This window comes from Polyodon spathula, chromosome 7 (genome assembly GCF_017654505.1).
Source record: "Polyodon spathula isolate WHYD16114869_AA chromosome 7, ASM1765450v1, whole genome shotgun sequence".
NCBI classification, from domain to species: Eukaryota; Metazoa; Chordata; class Actinopteri; order Acipenseriformes; family Polyodontidae; genus Polyodon; species Polyodon spathula.
The window spans coordinates 41,231,714-41,251,164 of record NC_054540.1 but is presented as its reverse complement, the minus strand read 5'-3'; the positions used below and the strand labels follow the sequence as shown (position 1 = coordinate 41,251,164).

The 19,451-nt window shown below is 38.4% G+C and overlaps 2 protein-coding genes across 2 annotated transcripts in view; one reads left to right on the top strand and one right to left on the bottom strand.

The window, feature by feature from the left end:
* Positions 1 to 765, bottom strand: part of LOC121318624 (WD repeat-containing protein 44-like) — a 121,502-nt gene extending 120,737 nt beyond the window's left edge. Inside the window, exon 1 of the mRNA XM_041255498.1 lies at positions 693 to 765. The gene's annotated coding sequence lies outside the window, so the exon portion shown is untranslated. The remainder of the gene's footprint in view (positions 1 to 692) is intronic.
* A 260-nt stretch (positions 766 to 1,025) lies between these two features.
* The window catches only part of LOC121318625 (serine/threonine-protein kinase 26-like), a 61,939-nt gene continuing 43,513 nt past the window's right edge, over positions 1,026 to 19,451 (top strand). Inside the window, exons 1-2 of the mRNA XM_041255501.1 lie at positions 1,026 to 1,108; positions 15,968 to 16,198. Coding sequence (XP_041111435.1) covers positions 1,067 to 1,108; positions 15,968 to 16,198 — 273 coding nt within the window. The 5' untranslated portion in view covers positions 1,026 to 1,066. The remainder of the gene's footprint in view (positions 1,109 to 15,967; positions 16,199 to 19,451) is intronic.

Genomic DNA, 19,451 nt, shown 5'->3' with positions numbered 1-19,451 from the left:
ATCCACTTTGTTTTTTAAACGCCGTTTTACAATAACTAATCACCTGACAACATTCCGTGTTTAAAAAGTAGATGATGGCCCTTTTTATGACTTCTGGTAATAGCACAAAGTATCTGGTACAAAAATCCCAAGGAGACGCTAAATGCAATAAGGTCTGGATCTCGAAGGGACTGAAACTACAATACATTTTAAACGAGCTCCTCACTGCTCGTCTCTGCCTCCTAATTCATGTTTGTTAAAGGCAGTTGGTACACTTTCAAATGGTGCTGAATATTTCAGACATGGGATCTAAAGGAACACAGTTCTTAAATATGTAAGCACATTTAAATCTGGTTAATACATTTAATAGAAAATACAAATATGTACACTACAGAAATAATGCTGTAAACGACTACTAGTACTAAACTAATTGCCAGTCCTGCGGTATCACAGTATCAGTACCGGAGGCAAAGTGTATTTCGCTGACAAGGGCGCTGGCATCTACCATTACAAACTCTTTCCTTTCAGGAAACAGTTACAACATTGCGCGAGCTACGTTCTTATGCTCTTATGGGCTCCAGCACAGTGTAGTGCTTTCACCGTATCACACCCTGAGCTCCAGTGTTTTACTGCAACAGTCGTGACGTAGACTCTCCGTGTTCTGGCTCGATAGCACGACTCCACCCTAACCAGCTAGAACACAGTACACTCACTTTTCTTTCAACAGCAAACATGGCGATCACATCCCATTGCTGAAGCCTTCCTTAAAACTTTGTCCACCAAAACATAGCAACAGCGGAATCCTTCTGACAACGAGCACCTGTACAAAGGCAGAAGAAATACGGACCATCATTTAACCCTGCACAGGGCAGTGATCAAAAGAACAGACAGGGAGTAAATCTACCTGAAGTGTATCGAAGAAACTAGAAAGATCATATTGCGTTATATACAACAATAACAATAAGCAGACTTTTAGACACAGTTCGATTGCTGCTGACCTGTCACTGCTGTGTTAAGACAAAAGGGAGAGGGCCTAGAAGAAGTCCAGGCAGTGTTAGTTGCGCTACCCGAGGACGCAGAGACCGCCATGGCCCATTCGCCGGTATCAGTTCAAGTGCCTGGGATGCAGGTAAGGAGGCCGCAGACAACTTCACGAACTGGAAACTTAAAAGTACTAAACACTTTGACTGCGCAAGCGCTACTCGAGTTAAAGTACTAAACCTTGCTTACCTGGTGTTGTTGCTCCACTCTGCGCGATCTTACAATGTGCAGTCGAAGTTAGTTACAGTTGCTGAGAAGCGTCTAATTGAATGTTAATGTTTACGTCTTGAATTGGAAAGATACCAGCCTGTGATAAATGCAAGTGCACCTGGAGCAGTTTGTAAACGTGATATTTTATGTGGAAACCAAAGTACATATTTATTGTTTCCCATTAATTTTGACATTATTTAAAAGGCCTGCACTCAAAGTATAATGTGTGCCATATACGTTTCATGAGTTGTGACTTTGTAAACGCGGAGGATAGTTATGCACGACATCGTGTGTACTAAAGTCCGAACAATCATGTGTTTATCTGTAGTGACTGCAATTAAAACTGCTGTTACCTAAAACTTAAGACTTATCACAAGTTATTTGTAATATAATGCTACCGGAATAAGAGGCAAAATTAGGGGAAATGCTTCCTAAGCTGTAGTAGACAAGAACAAGTGGACTGTGAACACGGTATGGTTTGGTGGAGCTGCACTTGAGAAGGCTGCATTTAACAGAACCATTAATTAAATCATGTATATAAAATTAAACATTACTTTTGGAGCTTTAATTTGATTTGCATTTGTCTGCCATCTAATATGTTAATGCATACAAATATAAACTGTATGTGAACATTACAGCATAGCACATTTGATTCCAGTCATGTGCATTAGTGTAATACTGTGGCAGCAAGATAGTGTGTGCTAAAAATCAGCTTTCTGTGGAGAAGTTAAAGAAACAATAGCTATTTTGATATTACAAACTGATCAGACAACAGAACACAGCACTTAATCAGAACTACCAGCCACTAAAGGAGGGAAGTTCACATTAAAAATATCAGTACTTGAGGACTATAGATTTGGAGAACACAAGTAAAAAGGCAAAGTAAAAACATACTTCATTTTCCTTATTATAGAGGCACAAATAACAGACTGCAATACATACAATTACTCAAAATACATACTAAGGGAAAACAGCCATTCAGAGTAAGGCCAAGCCAATGAGGTAACAAAGGCAGTGATTGACATGCATAATTGCTCAGAACCCCTATCCCTCTCCAGAAAACGCCACCCTACAGTTTCCTGATTGCTGATTGCTTTCCAGTAATTGAATCAAGTTCTGCTAAGTTCTGTGTTAAAGAGGTTTTATCAAAGTGAAAAGAATTCTTGTATTTAACAACTTTCGCGTATTTTTTATTTTCTTATTAATACTCTTTAACTTTCTTTTATTACACTTAACATTCCTAAAATAATAAGTTTCAGTTGTCTTCATTTTTTCACATTGTTCATTCATAATATGCTCATAACTTTGGGTTCTGTTGTCTTAGGCCCTGTCCACACTATGCCTTTAAACCGGCTTAAAAGTGCTAAATACGGTTACCGTCCACACTACACAGCGTTTAATACCGTACTTGAACCAGACTTGAGACCAACTCAGGGGGTAGTCTCGAGTCCGGTTCTAATTAGATCGCATCAGGTAGTGTGGTGTGTCACAAGTGTGGATGCTGTAATACCGAACTACATTTTTTTGTGTATCCTGCAATATCCCAAAATGCTTTGTGGTATGTTTGGCGAAATACTGGCGCCTGAAGGACTTGCTATCAGTGTACAGTCCGCAATGGGTATTCATTTTTATGCTTAAAAAAACAAATCTGTCAGGCCATCTCTGTTGAACAAAAATATAACAAAAGCACAGCGTTAAATTAAGCGACTGCAAAAGTGAATGTGAGTTAAAAGTAGGGTCGGGATGAACAATCCACATCATTTGTCAGCTCTGTTTGAAACAAAATTAAGGGGACCAGAATTAGGCTTGGGCAAGATATGAAGGTAAAAGCAAAGATTGTTTTGTAATGAACAGCATTTTCTGAGTTTAATTATTAATTAGAATCAGCTAAGGGACATCATCTGATTAAAAATAAAACCCGAAAAAGTCAAGACCTACTTATGTGTGTTCCCATTTACTTTTTCCAAAATATTTGTTTTATTTCTTTTTAGCAATATGGACGTCTATTAATATGTGGCATAACGCATTATTTTAAAATAAAGTAGTGCATGGTAGGATATTATCGTATTAATTTCCATTGTTCATTGCGGAACTGTAACCAGACTATTTTAATAGTATGTGTACGCATTAAGTGTAGTTCGGTACTTCAGTGTGGACACTTTGAGCTGGGTTAATTAGAATGGTTTCAAGTATGGTTCTCGAGATCGGTTATGTAGTGTGTACAGGGTCTTACAGTATGTTGCCTTGACAACTGCAGTATTTGCTTAGTACTGTAGCACTTTGAAGATTAGGAGTTCGCATGGCTAAATGGCAGCACTGATGCAAACATGCAGATTCCATTTTAATGGGAGAATCTGTGCAAATTACTACTTGGGACAGAGTTACTGTCCAGTAATTACTGAACATCTTTTTATTACTTTCTGAAATTTGTTATTGCCCTTTGTATAATTATTAATGTTGTTTCTGTTTTGTAATGACTGAAGCAGATAATATATGATCTAATTTAATCTAATCTGATTATAAGAACATAAGAAAACATAAGAAAGTTTACAAACGAGAGGAGGCCATTCAGCCCATCTTGCTCGTTTGGTTGTTAGTAGCTTATTGATCCCAGCATCTCATCAAGCAGCTTATTGAGGGATCCCAGGGTGTCAGCTTCAACAACATTACTGGGGAGTTGATTCCAGACCCTCACAATTCTCTGTGTAAAATAGTGCCTCCTATTTTCTATTCTGAATGCCCCCTTGTCTAATCTCCATTTGTGACCCTGGTTTCTTTTTTCAGGTGAAAAAGTTCCTTGGGTCGACATTGTCAATACCTTTTAGTATTTTGAATGCTTGAATCAGGTCGCCGAGTAGTCTTCTTTGTTCAAGATTAAATTCTTTTAGCCTGTACGTATGACATGCCTTTTAAACCTGCAACACAATATTCTAGATGAGTTCTTATTAATGCATTGTAAAGTTTTAACATTACTTCCCTTGATTTAAATTCAACGCTTTTCACAATATGTCCAAGTATCTTGTTGGCCTTTTTTATAGCTTCCCCACATTATCCAGATGAAGACATTTCTGTGTCAACATAAACTCCTAGATCTTTTTCATAGATTCCTCCTTCAATCTCAGTATTTCCCACACAATATTTATAATGCACATTTTTATTTCCTGCGTGCAGTACCTTACACTTAAATGTAATTTGCCATGTGTCTGTCCAGTTCTGAATCTTGCCTAGATCATTTAAGGGCCTTTGCTACTGCAACAGTGTTTGCCACTCCTCCTATTTTTGTGTCATCTGCAAATTTTAACAAGTTTGCTTATGTACCACAATCTAATGAATGTAGATTAGGAATAGCAGAGGACCTAATACTGATCCCTGTGGTACACCACTGGTTACCTCACACCATTTTGAGGTTTCTCTTCTAATCAGTACTTTTTGTTTTCTACATGTTAACCACTCCCTAATCCATGTGCATGCGTTTCCTTGAATCCCTACTGTGTTCAGTTTGAGAATTAATCTTTTATGCGGGACTTTGTCAAAAACTTTCTGGAAATCTAAATAAACCATGTCCTATGCTTTGCAATTATCCATTATGGATGTTGCATCCTCAAAAAAATCAGGCAGGTTAATTAGACACAATCTCCCTTTCCTCAAACCATACTGACTGTCTCCCAGGATACTGTGACCATATAGGTAATATTTCCATTTTGGATCTTATTATAGTTTCCATAAGTTTACATATAATAGAAGTCAGGCTTATTGGTCTGTAGTTACCTGGTTCGGTTTTGTTTCCCTTTTTGTGGATCTGTATTATGTTTGCAAGTCTTCAGTCTGTCTGTACAACCCCTGTGTCAAGAGACTGGCATGATCTTGGTTAGTGGTTTGTAAATAACTTCTTTAATTTATTTGAGTACTATTGGGAGGATCTCATCCGGCCCAGGGGATTTGTTTATTTTAAGAGCTCCTAGTCCCTTTAACACTTCTGCCTCAGTTATGCTAAAGTTATTTAAAACTGGATAGGAACTGGATGACATGTGGGGCATGTTGTCGGTATCTTCCTTTGTAAAAACTTGTGAAAAGTAATCATTTAATATATTTGCTATTTATTTTCTTCATCTACGATTTTGCCATTTGTATCTCTTAAACATTTAATCTCCTCTTTGAATGTTCGCTTGCTGTTGTAATATTGGAAAAACATTTTGGAATTGGTTTTAGCTCCCTTGGCAATGTTCATTTCTATTTCTCTCTTGGCCTTTCTAACTTCCTTTTTGACTTGCGTTTGCAGTTCTGTGTACTCTTTCTGCGTACTTTCTTTTTGGTCCTTTTTTAATGCTCTGTAAAGTGCCTTTTTTCGCTGAATATTTTTTTTTTAATTGATCTATTAAACCATTTTGGCAATTTAGTTTTACATTTAGATTTGTCTATTTTAGGGATGTAATTCTTTTGCGCCTCTAGTTCTACCTTTTTGAAGAATAACCATCCTTCTTCTGTGGGTGTTTTCTCTATTTTACTCCAATCTACTTCTGTTAGTCTCTGTTTCATACCTTCATAGTTTGCTTTTCTAAAATTGTAAACCTTAGCTTTAGTCATTACTTTTGGGGTTTTAAACAACACTTTAAATGAGACCATGTTGTGGTCTGAGTTTGCTAGTGGTTCTCTGACCTCTGTTTTAGTTATTCTATCTTCATTAATTGAAAAGACTAAATCAAGGCATGCCTCCCCTCTAGTCAGTGCCTTGACAAATTGTGTTAGGAAGCAGTCATTTGTCATTTCCACCATTTCTATTTCATCCATTTCATTTGTCATTTTCCCATTTTATTTGGGGGAAGTTGAAATCCCCCATTAGTATGGCTTCTCCTTTGCTACACGCATTTATAATGTCATTGTATAACAGATTATTTTGCTCACCATCTGAATCTGGCGGTCTATAGCATGCTCCTATTATTATGCCCTTTGAATTTTTGTCCGTTATTCTGACCCATATTGATTCGGTTTTATTTTCTTTGTCCAGGTTTAGCACCTGGGCTTCAAGACTGTTTCTTATGTATAGCGCCACCCCTCCTCCTCTTCTGTCCTGCCTGTCTTTGCTGTGTTTCTCAATATGGAGTCACCAAATAATCATGACCTCCCATCTTTTTAATGGCTGGCCACCACTGTTAATAGGGACCTGGATGTTGTTCCTTGCATTCTCTTGAAGTTCGTTTTGATCATCTAAATTTTGAAGTGGCTCAGATTTGTTGGATGTTTTGATTTCTGGGTTGTGTTTGACAAAGTTGCTTTTTTTTCTTGCTTCTGCCTACCTGAACCCAGCTGTTTTAACCTTCTTCTATCTCCCTGGTGGAGGAGACTGAATCCATGAATTGTGGGAGTGCCAGCTTCTCAAGATACTGTTGCTGACTCAGTTCTTGTAGCTACATTTCAAGCGTACTTACTAGTTTAAGCAAGACACACTTGGTTTAGCTGTGCTGGGTTTTCTCGGATTTCCCACATCATGCAGGTGTCACAGATTACTATTTGAAGACCATGTTTTTTTTTTTAGCTTGGCTTCTGCAGCTGTCAACCTGCTTTCAAACTGCTTCTAACTGCTCTGTACTTTTCCATGCCTGTATTTCTCCCACGCTGTCGCTTCCACTTGCTGTTGCTGGGAAGAATGCCTCATTTATATCTGTATCTGTTGTTCTGTTGTGCTGTTGGCTCCGCCCCTCCCCCGTGTCTCAGAACCATGCCGAATTTGAATCGGCTGCTCTGACCTGCAGCTTGTTATCAGAAAAAGACACGCAGCTGTTAGACTTTAAGCTGCCGTGTTTTCCCAATTTATTGTTTTTTCTGATTAACAGAAATCTGTCCATTTGTTTAATGCTCGTGAGGCGCGTCGGTTCCAATTTATTTTCACACGCGCTGTTTATTTTACACGCACTGTTTAATTTTTTTTCAGTGGAAAACAAGTTCAAAAGGCATTGAATCACAAAAAAACACTCAGTACTATATCTACAACCAAGCCCCACCCCTTTTTTGTGTATTTTTCGCATGCTTCTTTATAGACGTCCATACTGATAAATCCTCTCCTGATCACTCGTTTTATCACCAAACTCCTCAATCATGCGATCCAAGTCATTATTTCATTACTATAACATCTCAAAAAGCTCTGCAAATGTCAGTGATATACTTTGAGCACTGGATGCAGAAGCAGCTACCACCTTTATGTCTGTGATATCTCTGTAATGCATGGGTCTATGAGAAACGCCCTTTTTTCGGTTTCATTTGGCTCCTATTGGTCTCATTCGGCCATTTAAAGGTTTTCTCTGCTTTTTCCAGTAAACAAGACTAGAGACCTGTGCTTTACATCTTTTTGATGATGTCGGACAGGGTCCGACATTGGACTGGAAAGGGAAAATTGTAACGTCAGACCTAGTCCGACGTAGGACTGCAAAGGGTTAAAGCAATTAAAGATGTAATTTCTCCTTACTGCTTCTAACTGCGCTGTACTTTTCCACGCCTGTATTTCTCCCACGCTGTTGCTTCCACTTACTGTCACTGGGAAGACTAGGAAGATGTAGAGGATGATTTGGGCCCTGAGCGAAAGACCTCTAGCACAAAGGACATTTTGATAGGGGAACAGTTACTTCCTGATCAGCAACATGAGCTGTGTATTTTAATTGAGGAATTCAGCGATGTTTCTTCTGGCGTGCCCGGTAGAACTAACCTTGTTGAATATGCCATTTTCTCTCCCTCAGGTGTCACGGTGCGAGAGAGACCTTATCAGATCCCAGAAAGTTGGTGAGGTGGCATTCGCAAAGAGGTATGGGACATGCTTGAACTTGTGGTGATTAAGTCTTCCAGGAGTGAGTGGTGCAGTCCAATTGTGATAGTGGCCAAAAAGGACAGCACCAACCGCTTCTGCGTTGATTTCTGCAAGGTAAATGCTATTGCCAAGTTTGATGCATATCCCATGCCTCGGGTCAACGAGCTTCTAGATAGACTGGGGACGGCAAGGTTTATTGTCACTTTGGATCTGACAAAGGGATACTGGCAGATCCTGTTAACTCGTAGTTGGAAAACCGCATTTTCAACACCAGAGGGGCTGTTTCATTTCACAACCATACTGTTTGGGCTACATGGTGCGCCCGCTGCCTTTCAGAGACTGATGGACCAGGTTTTACATCCACATCATGAATATGCGGCAACTTATATCGACAATGTGGTATTTACAGCTCCACCTGGCGAGAGCATTTGGCTAGGATCACAGCCGTCATTCAGTCTCTAAGGGCAGCCCGGCTGACAGCTAACTTGCGAAAATGTGCGTTTGCCAAGAAAGATATATAATATTTGGGATTTATAATGGGGAATGGTAGAGGTCAACAAGGTCCAGGCCTTGGTGGACACGGCAATCCCCAAGACCAAGACTCAGGTGAGGTCTCTACTGGGGTTAGCCGCTTATTACAGCCGCTTTATCCCCGAGTGTGCCACAGTGGTTAATCCCTTAGTTGACCTCACCAGAAAGAACGCACCAAATTCCATTAAGTGGTCAGAAGAATGTAAGGGGGCATTTGATATTGTTAAGCAGAGACTTTGCCAGGCCCCCGCCCTAATCACACCAAACTTCACCAAGAGAGTCATCCTCCACACCGATGCATTGGATGTCTGCTTCGGTGCACGACACTGCACTCACCACTTTGCCACAAGGAGTCACATACTAAATTACTACATGAGGATATAATGCAAATGTAATTTTTTGTACGGGTAATTGTGTAGTTCTTGCAAAAATAAGATAGTTTTAGTAGTGATATAGGGGCCCCATCACCACAAATTTCTTGATTAAGTTTACATCAATAAACAAGTGACTTGTAAGTAGACTTGTAAGTTTTAATTCAATGAAAAAAATAAAAACCAGGGTTAATCATTGTAACTTTATTTAAATTGTTTTATTAGTATTCTGAATGTTTTCTTTAAATGCTTTAGGATAAATTGTTAATTGCAAAAAACTTTTCCTGCATTTCTTGATTTTCAAGCTACACATTTTTCAACCAATTAATGACATGAAGCGTATTCTAACAGTCTGAATGAAATTATTTCACGCAGTTTATTTGATGAATATAGCTGGAGTTTATTCATTTATTTATTTTAACAAATAATTAGGCCTAAATATAATCCCTGTAAGTCGCTTTGTATAAAAATAATAATAAATGTAATAAAATATAAACAGCAAGAAAAAATGTAAATCATAGCTTTCATTAATTACTATTACCCCTTACATGCTACTCCCGGCGTTTCATTCACACGATTCCCGCTTCGAGCAGTGAGTGAAGACTTGTTTTTAAAAAAAAAAAAAAAAAACCTTGGTGTTTGCCGTAAAATACAAGATCATGACAGTAATGAAAAAGTGCTCAGTTTCAGCACAAACTGCTGTACGGATGTAACACAGCCTGATATTCACCAACAGCGAGTACTTATTTCAAATGCTCTTATTTTGTGTAAGAATATATTCTATGTAATGAGAACTCATACACGAATGTAGTTAGTTAATTTACATAATTACTGTATTCTGGATGTACAGATGTTAATATTTAGTAAATAGATTACAATTTTTTTTAGTCATTTTTGACACCATATGTTGTGTTCGAAACCCGATATTTGATTGTCTGTATTTCTAATAATAAAAGAACAGAACTTCATTGCCATATTTTAAAAGCATATCTTATTAATTTATTAAAAGAACACATTGCAAACATATAACAAACAAGTTTCTTAATTCAAGGTACATGGTGACTGCGCCAACCACGTCATAAATACCAGGGTTTTTTTTTCAAGATATGTACATTATTTTTGCCAGGTTTCCTATATACATAAAGTTATAATATGTGCTGGAAGTTTTTCACTCAACTTCTGAAAGAGTCTCAGTGAGACAAACAAGGTCGAATTGAACAAAGTTTATTACCCAAGGATTGCAAACCTGAGAACACACTCAACACACACAAGTGATAGGAAACCGAGCAATGTTGGTCAGTAAGCGTAATATATACCTTGTAACCTACAGTTATTGCGAGCGCATCACAGAAGCTTAACTCAGTATACGTTGGATAGCAACAGCTTGGAAGATCAAGATGAGACCAATCATATGCAACAATAACAACTTATCTAAACTGCAAGCATCCTAAAATTATACCTATTCTAACTAAGCCGGTGACATTTCTGTGAACTGTCAGGATGCAGCTTGCGGTTCCTAAATAAAGAGAACTTCCTCTTTCTAGCTATTAGTAGGCATCTTTCTATCCCTTATATGGGTCGCTTGCCCTGCAGCAAGAAAGAGGAAGTATGTACAATAACAACTACCAGTACATGATACATTATTATTATATGATACCTAAATCTTATAACCTATAATATCATTTAAACCTGAGCATGCAAACCCTAAACAATCATAGCAGTAGCAACATTGTAATTTTCCCACCACAAATGACGCACTTATGTTTGTTGAGTGTATATAACGTCCAAAACACATACAATCATTTCTTTTTTTTAATGAAAATGAAAACACATGTTACAATATTCAAAACAAAACATAAAGAATATCAAAGCAACGTTCAAGAAAATTGAAAATTGTCTCTCAGTCTTGGATTCCTCAAAATAGCCACCCTTTGCCTTAATAACAGCCTCACAAACACGAGGCATTCGGTTAACAAGTTTCAGCAGGAAATCACCTGACATGTCTTCCCAGCTCTTTTGCAGCAATTCCCAGAGATGTAGGGCACTTGTGGGTAGCTTTGCTTTGACTCTTCTGTCAAGTTCGGCCCATACAAGTTCTATGGGATTGAGGTCTGGAGACGGGGGGCAGGCCAAGTCATTAGATTGAGTTGTCGTTCACTTTCCTTCTTCGCCAGATAGTTCTTGCACAACTTTGAGGTGTGTTTCGGGTCATTATCTTGCTGAAGAATGAAGGACTGCCCAACTAGCCGTAATCCTGATGGAATGGCATGCCTCTGAAATATGCTATTATAGCCATGCTGGTTGAGTTTTCCATGGACTTGGTAAAGATCACCGACTTTGTCACCAGCAAAGCAACCCCAGACCATGACACTGCCTCCTCCGTGCTTGACAGTGGGAGCCACACATGTAAAACTCATGCGCTCACACTCTCTGCGTCTTACAAATACTCGGCACTTGGACCCAAATATTTCAAATTTTGACTCATTGGTCCATAAGACCGACTTCCACTCCTCAAACGTCTAGTTTCTGTGTTTTTTGGCAGGTCTCTTCCTCTTATTCTGCACTCTTAACAATGGTTTCTTTTCTTTTGGCAATTCCAGTTAGGCCAGCTTCATGCAATCTCCTGTGAACAGCTGATGTTGAAACATCTGTACTTCTAGTAGCTGAGTTTGTATTTCAGGGGCAGTTAATCGCCGGTTTCGCAGAATAAAGTTGTTCTCTGATTCTGAGGTCACCCTTGGCCTGCCTGACCTTGTTCGGTCCTCATGAGTGCCAGTTTCTTGGGTGCTACTGGAAAATGGGTGCATGCAAATGATGCACTCACAGAAGTCAAACCATGGCCAAGAAAGGAAAAGGACTTGGATATGGTCTTTTATGAAGAGATCTAATGCTTTACAAATGCCTTACGTTGGCCTAAGTTCATAACACATGACAAGGAGAATAATGGATTTTTTTACCCTTTAGCACTGACATGCACATGTACCTTTTTAACAATTCATACGTAAATATCAATATATTAATACCTACCAAAATAGACATTGTTTTCACCACTGATGGATGTAGATTTGCAACTAAAAGAATACAATGTTTACACTTTTAATACTGTCCAAAAGTCCCCTCTACCATTATTTTACTTTCAAATCTTTTCTCATTTCTCTTATATTCCTCTACTTATTACTCTCTTGTCTTGTCTGTCTGTCTATTTACCATACAAATTCTCTAATAGCTTTCCCTCACTTTATTCAGTATTTGTCAATGTAAAAAAACAAGTTAGAAAAACACAACAGCCATTTAAAGTGGTGATGTCAAACACAAAAGTTAGGAGAAGCTATTGGGGCAACCTTGTCAAGCATCAATTAAACAGGCACAATTGGAAAGGTGCTGGGGCCCAACATTCACACAATTGTTGGTTCTAACTTGGCTTTTTTTTTTTTTTCATCGCTCCACTTTACATTGAAATGCTCTTTACAACTTCAAGGGGATTGTGACATTATCGTCTCATTATCAGCTCAAAAGTCACATCTGCAACAAAAACATTGACAATGCACAATCAAAAAAAAAAAAAAAATGCTCCAACACCCCAGCCCTGGATCTGCAATGTCTGCCCCATGAACTGTCACTTCCCATACACTTACCTTGAATTCTCATTATCCCTCGCACTCGTTGCCATTATTGGTCTTGTTCATCATCTTCATTGTTGGATATATATTGCTTCATGCTCTTTCACATATTCTTTTATATATGGGTTAAATGTCTGTCCATGTGTGCCCTGACTACCTGTGCCTTACCTGCATGTTGTCCGTGTGTCTTCCCAAAGCGTACTTGTCACTTGTCCACATTATGTGTACAGTATACAGTTCATTGTGTTTGCCCCGCCGCAACTATATATAAAGATCTTATGGGGAATCCACCATGACAACCCCCTTGCGGCACTATTACACTGAAGCTCTTGCTCCTTGATGCAGCCCTGCCAAGGCAAATGGCGGCCTGCGGGCCAAATCCTCCAACCACTGGTGTATGCGATAAAAAATCTTCATTAAGACACTCATTACACTAATAAAAAATATGTATTAAAACCTATGAATTATGTAGCACAGTTGATATAAAATTGTATTTAGACCCGAGCATGGCACAGTCACTCCACACGCAGATTGATTAGCAAATCGAGTCTTGGTACAGCTGGATAAAAGATGCAATGTTTCACTCACTCAGGGCTGTGTGTTTGGTGTGTGGAGAAGGAGAAAGTAACTTAAGTAATAAATATGAAATATTACAATTACTATTTCATGCTGGAAGGACCAGGGGCCCGTTTCATCAAAGTATGCAATTGCGATGAGGTTGTGAGGACGCAGAGGTCGGCGCTGCATGTGTTTATAAAGCACTTCACAAGTGCCGTCGCTTGTGCTCACTCTTTTGTGATCTGCAGTGGGTGGAATCACTAACTTGTTAATCCATTTTAAGGCACAGTGACCGATTAGGTCAATACACAATAGCAGGGTTGCAAAGGAAAGCAATTTTTTTTTTTTTAAGAACAGAAAAATATACGATTATTGAAATGGGGCTGGTCGACACAAATCTGTTCTATTTTTTGGCAAGTTTTCTGGAAGTTTTAGTGACGAAGAAAAAAAGTTGCAGATGATCACTGCTGCAGTAAACACTGTTGGGGAGGAGCAAAGAACAGTAGCAGAAATAAGAAAGAAATTGATAGATCTAACAAACAGAATGAAATTAAAAGGGAGACAAAAAGCTTTAAAGTCGATTGAGGAAAACCAAAATACCTCACTGCTGACAAGATATTTGGAGCTGTGAAAAGTGACTTTGAAGTTCGATGCATACATAAGGAAAGCCCTTTTGCTGTGTAGAAAAAAAAATTACACTGTGTTGCAAACATATTTTTAAAGAAAAAGTTCTGATCTGCATTTACTTTTCTGAAAATTTACAGAAAATGGTCTTTTGGAAAAAACGTATATAGCCAGCGAAGCACACTCGCTACCTTGACACTTTTATTAGTCTTTAGGGGCATGCCTGATAATCAAGCTGCATTTGGCCTCACTATTTAAGCATGTGGGGCAGGTAATTTTATTTGGGGATCTGACAGGTTTCTTTTAGATTTTATCTAGTGAGAAGGAGGCGCTTGTCAATATTTTTGTCACTTGAGTTTGGTCCATTTTATTTATTTGTATCACATTTGTGTTATTTAACTTATTTATTGTACACATTAAATTGTTTGTATTATTATTATTACTATTTATGTAATAATTGCTGCACGGCATTGCCGCCAGTGTAAAGCAATGCAGTCTTCCCAGTAATGCTATTATCAGACTAAATAAATTGGTATATGATTGTATTTACTAAATAAACTGTGTTTGTTTTTACAACTTGACCTTGCCTCAGTTACTGTTATTTTTCACCCACATAACTTTGTGTCACGTCATTAAATAGGCCTACATCATTTACTTTTGTAATTATTTAAACATTTTGTAAAAAAAAAAAAAAAAAAAAAAAAAAAAAAAAAAAAGTGTCGGTGGGGGGGTTATAAAATAGAGACAATTTCATATTGTCATCAAAATGTTTTACCTGAGAAAACCGTACAGTTAAAGTGTACAGTTCCATAGCGAGCTAGTAGTATGAACGCCATGGTATGTCATAAAACAGGATCTGCGATGGAAATTGCTACTTGCAACTGCTGTCTGGCAGTCGCAGGCTTCTTGTGCAAATCTGCGACTTCGCAGCCCTACAGAGGTTTTATGAAATACAAATTGTGGTCTGGGGTCTGCGACAGCAATTGCTCTCAAATCTCAAATGTTTGTCTGTTCGTCTGCTGTTTGTTTAGTGTTAGTCCATTTTGTTTGTCTATTTATTTTGGCCTCAAGTGGCGTGTGCTGTTTTTTTTTTTTAATCTTTTATTTGTTTAATAAAAACACTGAGCGCAGCCATTGTGTCTCAGTTTTAACCTCAGTACTGCCTGTCTGTTGCTTCTTGAACCTGACGTCACCACCCACACGCACCACTCAAGCCATCCGTGGCAATGTAATTAAACGTACAGTAATCCGTCGCGTATCTGAGGATAAGGGCGGATGAATGAATCCTGTTTTAAATATTATACACAGCTGTAAAAATTAATGTACTCATTGGTCCAACACTCCCTATCTCTGACTGGTTGTGTCAGACCTGCTCCCACCCCCCCCCCCCTCCGTGATGCATACACAGTCTTTCAGCTCTAGTCGCACAAGAACCAAAACATAGAGAGAACGCCAACAGATCTAAACAAGAATAACACAGTTTACAAACACACATTATTTACAGAGTACTCCCACCCCCTTCCACTGCCTGTCAGTTGTTTGCTGACAGACAGTTCCAAGCATGCTTCTAAGAGACATTTTCTAAGCAGCGCTTTTCTCTTTCCAGCCATGCTTGCTGTTGCAGTAAGTGTTTTTTTTTTCAAACTAAAAACAAGACAGTGCGTACAGGAATTAATAGCCCAGATACAGTACAGAGGTTATTGCTCAGTAACAAGGTACAAACATCTGATTGATCTGTCAAGCTTTTACTACAGTAAAGTGCTGTTTTTGTATTAATATGTGAATAGCAAGGTAACGATGTGAAAACAGTTAATTGGTGGGTTAGTAAGAGTGATTACTACAGTATAAGTAGTGCTTTTGTTATTTAAATCTATGTGAACGGCACATAATGAGATCCAAACAGCTGAGTTTGCCCGAAATATAGGCATGCTTAACACGGTATAAACAATGCCTTTGTTATTGAAATCAATGGGAGCGGCTATTTCGGCTACAGCAAATGCATTAATACAGCTGCAAAATCTATAACACCTACAGTATCCAGGCCCAAATCCCACCATAAAAAGAATTTACAAAAACGTTATTATAGTATGTTTACATTCCAAATGCACTGTAATTAAAACCCAATGCTTCTCTCTTGATAGGGCTTTGATACAAATCAAATATGCAATTAAAAAAACCCTTGACCAAACCATCCGAAGACAATGCCTGTTACAATACCTGGGTCCTTCTCTTTGCAGAACAGCCGGGCAGATCCTGAGGAACTCTTCACCAAACTGGAGAGAATTGGAAAGGGCTCCTTTGGGGAAGTCTTTAAAGGAATTGATAATCGGACACAAAATGTGGTGGCTATTAAAACCATTGATCTGGAAGAGGCAGAAGATGAGATAGAAGACATTCAACAGGAAATCACCGTTTTGAGTCAGTGCGACAGTCCCTATGTAACCAAGTACTATGGATCCTACTTGAAGGTAAGGTATATTACATGTCTTAGATTCAGTAGTTTAGCACAAACCCCCACAGAATCTGTAATGAATAGTATGTATTTCATGATTATGATACAAGATGTATGTTGATGAGCTGAGAGCCCCCCTGTGGTTGAGCATGGAGTAAAAAGGTTTGACTCGGTTTCTTTTATAAATATCTACTATGCCAAACTGATGGTAACACCAACGCTTTAAAAAAAGGGTTCCTGTCCGGTGCAATTAACTTGCACAGCACGCAGTGTCATCTGATGAACACTTACCTTAGCTTCACTAGATAAAGGTGCTAAGGGCAGACCCACAGTATTTATACATGTCAGAGATCTTGTTAACACACATTTTTGCACCCCAGACGCAAAATAAATCCATTGACAGAGAACTACTTTGTCTTGCGTTCACGGGATCTTAGGTGATGCTTATCTTAGCGAGAACCGAGTTCAAATCAGCATGAAGTTTTAACATCTGCTCTCATGTAATAGAAATCATTTTGGCTTACGCAGCAATATTAAGAAGTGTATTTACTTTTAGACATTTCTGGTGCCAGATTAATGTGGTGAAGCAGTTGTCAATCTGAAGCAGTTGTCAAATCTGAAGTTTTTTTGCTAAGCAGTCAGCCTCTTGTGACTATACAAGTACAGTAGTCTCCAGAACACCTCCTAAGAGAACACTTTGCCAACGAAACACACTTTGTGGTGAAACAGATTTTTCTCATGCTCTGGTTAAGGAACAGGAACTTTGCTTAAAATAACACCTTCTTGACACCTGTAGAGATTTGTGCACAACTGATACAGTACTGGTCTTTTATAACTGGTGTTTCATTATCAAACCTTAAATTTAAATGGTTTATTCAGTCTTTTCAAAAGCGACTATCATCGGTAGAGTGACTGGAGGCACACCGATTTGGGTTATTAAATCTTTCCAGAACCGCCGACATATCACTGGCTCGTTTTGAATTCCGAATTCCATGAGGGCACCTCATTGCTACAAAATGGCATGTAAACAAAACAGCAAAATTTGCCACTGTTTCTCTTGCTATATAAAGTTGGAAATTGTTTGAGCTCTTGAAAGAAACCTGAATCAGACCAGACACAAGTTGCAGAGCAATTTGATGTTTCCAGTTGTGGTTAGTTGCTTCACCATTCTGTTAAATAATATGCATGTCTTCTATATTGCTTTTTTTTTTTTAAAAACATGTTTAGGGATGCTGTGTTAATTTAGTTTGTTACTTTATTATTATAGTTTATTAACATACACTTGTCTATTGCTTTTCTTTTACTTATTTAGTTAATTTCATATGTTGATGCACTTGCATCATGACAAGTAATACATATGTTTTTATTGATTCATATTGTGTCTGGTGGTCAACATTTTAGAGAACACTTCTCTTGCTTCCCGTGGTCGGTTATCTTAGCCGGAGACTAGTGTACTACAGTGGCCAAAGCAGTTGCAAGCAGTAGTAATACAGAAAGACACAAACGAAAAATATGTTTTTATAATTCTGAGTGGGAGATAAAGTACCCATGGCTTGTTTATCGAGACAGCAAAATGTACTGTAGTGTGTGTGTGTGGCAGGGCGATTGCCCTGCACAATGGTAAACTAGTGTTGGTGTGGTTTGTTTGCGGGAATGGGTTTATTGTGTGTTGTTTTTGTAGTTGATTTGTTTTATTGAATTATTGTTTACAGACGGGCGCTCGATTGAGACTTGCTGCCTGCTAGGCTTGGTTGAGGGGAAGGGCAGCAAGTGATTGGCTGTGCTGGTCCTTAATCAGCAGGTGTGCGGGTCATGACCAAGTGTCCGTCATTTCAAAAACATCCGCGGGAGACAGCTCGGGGCTGCTGCAAGGCCTGCCGTTTTCACGGCACCTTTGATTTATAGTTTGTTGTATTGTGTTTTATTTTGAACTTTTTGTACAGCTTGCTGTAATAGTCCTGGTAGTTGCTGTAATAGTCCTGGTAACATCACATGACCACCTTTATTTACTTTCGTTTCTTTTTGTTAATAAAACCTGCGCGTCTGTGCCGGCGTTTCAACACCACCTCCATTTGAATGGGTTGAATGGGTGCCCCCTTATAGAAGCCCAGGGGGTTAATATAGTTGGTGTATTGTTGTTAATTATTGTTACATGTTACTAGATTATTGTTAAGTTAGGTATTGTTTTGAATGAGAGTGATTGGTAATCTGAAATGATTGACTATTGTAGTGATGTTAGTAATGATGATTATAGGAATGATAAATTATAAGGATAAATAATAATGATGGTGATGGGAAATGATAATAGTAAATTATCGTGATGGTAATGATAAATTAGTGATGATAACGTGGTGATAACATTGGAGCCAGTTAGCTGTCTGGTGGTTGGTTGAGGCTGGCTGGGCTCTAATGTTCCCTCCCACCTACCCATATGTCTTAGAATAGTGTATATAAAAAAAAAAATAATAATAATTGGGGGGGGGGGGGGGGGGGGGGGAATCGGGAGTAGATATAAAGAGTTGGGGGGGGGGTGTGTTTTGTTTACACTGGTTTTTGTGTGGGTTTTGTAAGATGTCTGTCAGTGTAAATTGGAACAGAACAATAGTAGTAGTAGTAATAATAAGTAAATGGTGTTGTTGGATGAACCCTTAGGGTTAATCCTAAGGAGGATGCAGCAAGCAAAATAACAATTTCACGAGTGATATATTTACATATATTAAAGTATAAATCCATACTGCAATAGACTAGACACATGAAACTGAGTAAGATAGTAGAGGGTAATGTGAAGTACTGTCAATTTCAAAATTTTGTGTTTTGGTCACATGGTTTGGCGGCCATATTTATAATTGAAAAACAACTTTTATGACCCATAACAAGAACAGTGTGTTAAACGTATGCTCTTCAATATTGGTATAATTGTGCGGCCCATGATAAAGTAATGTAAAAGTAACCACTAAAATCGAAAGTAGATTGGTCACATGGTTTGGCAGCCATATTGGAATTAACGTTTAAATTTTATCTCCTAGGGCGTGCCGATATGTTTAAAGTTATAATGGAACACGTACAGGAAATCATGTGTGCTCTATGAAAAAATGTCATCACCCATGACCTTTGACCTTTCCAAAGATCAAACTGAAATCTGTCTCCTTGTGCCTCAGTACACGATACAACTTAAGTAGACCATTAACTAATTATAGGAAATGTAGCGAGCTGTATCAGCGATTATTTGTGATGATTGAAACATGTTTTCTTTGGAAGCCTTTATAGAT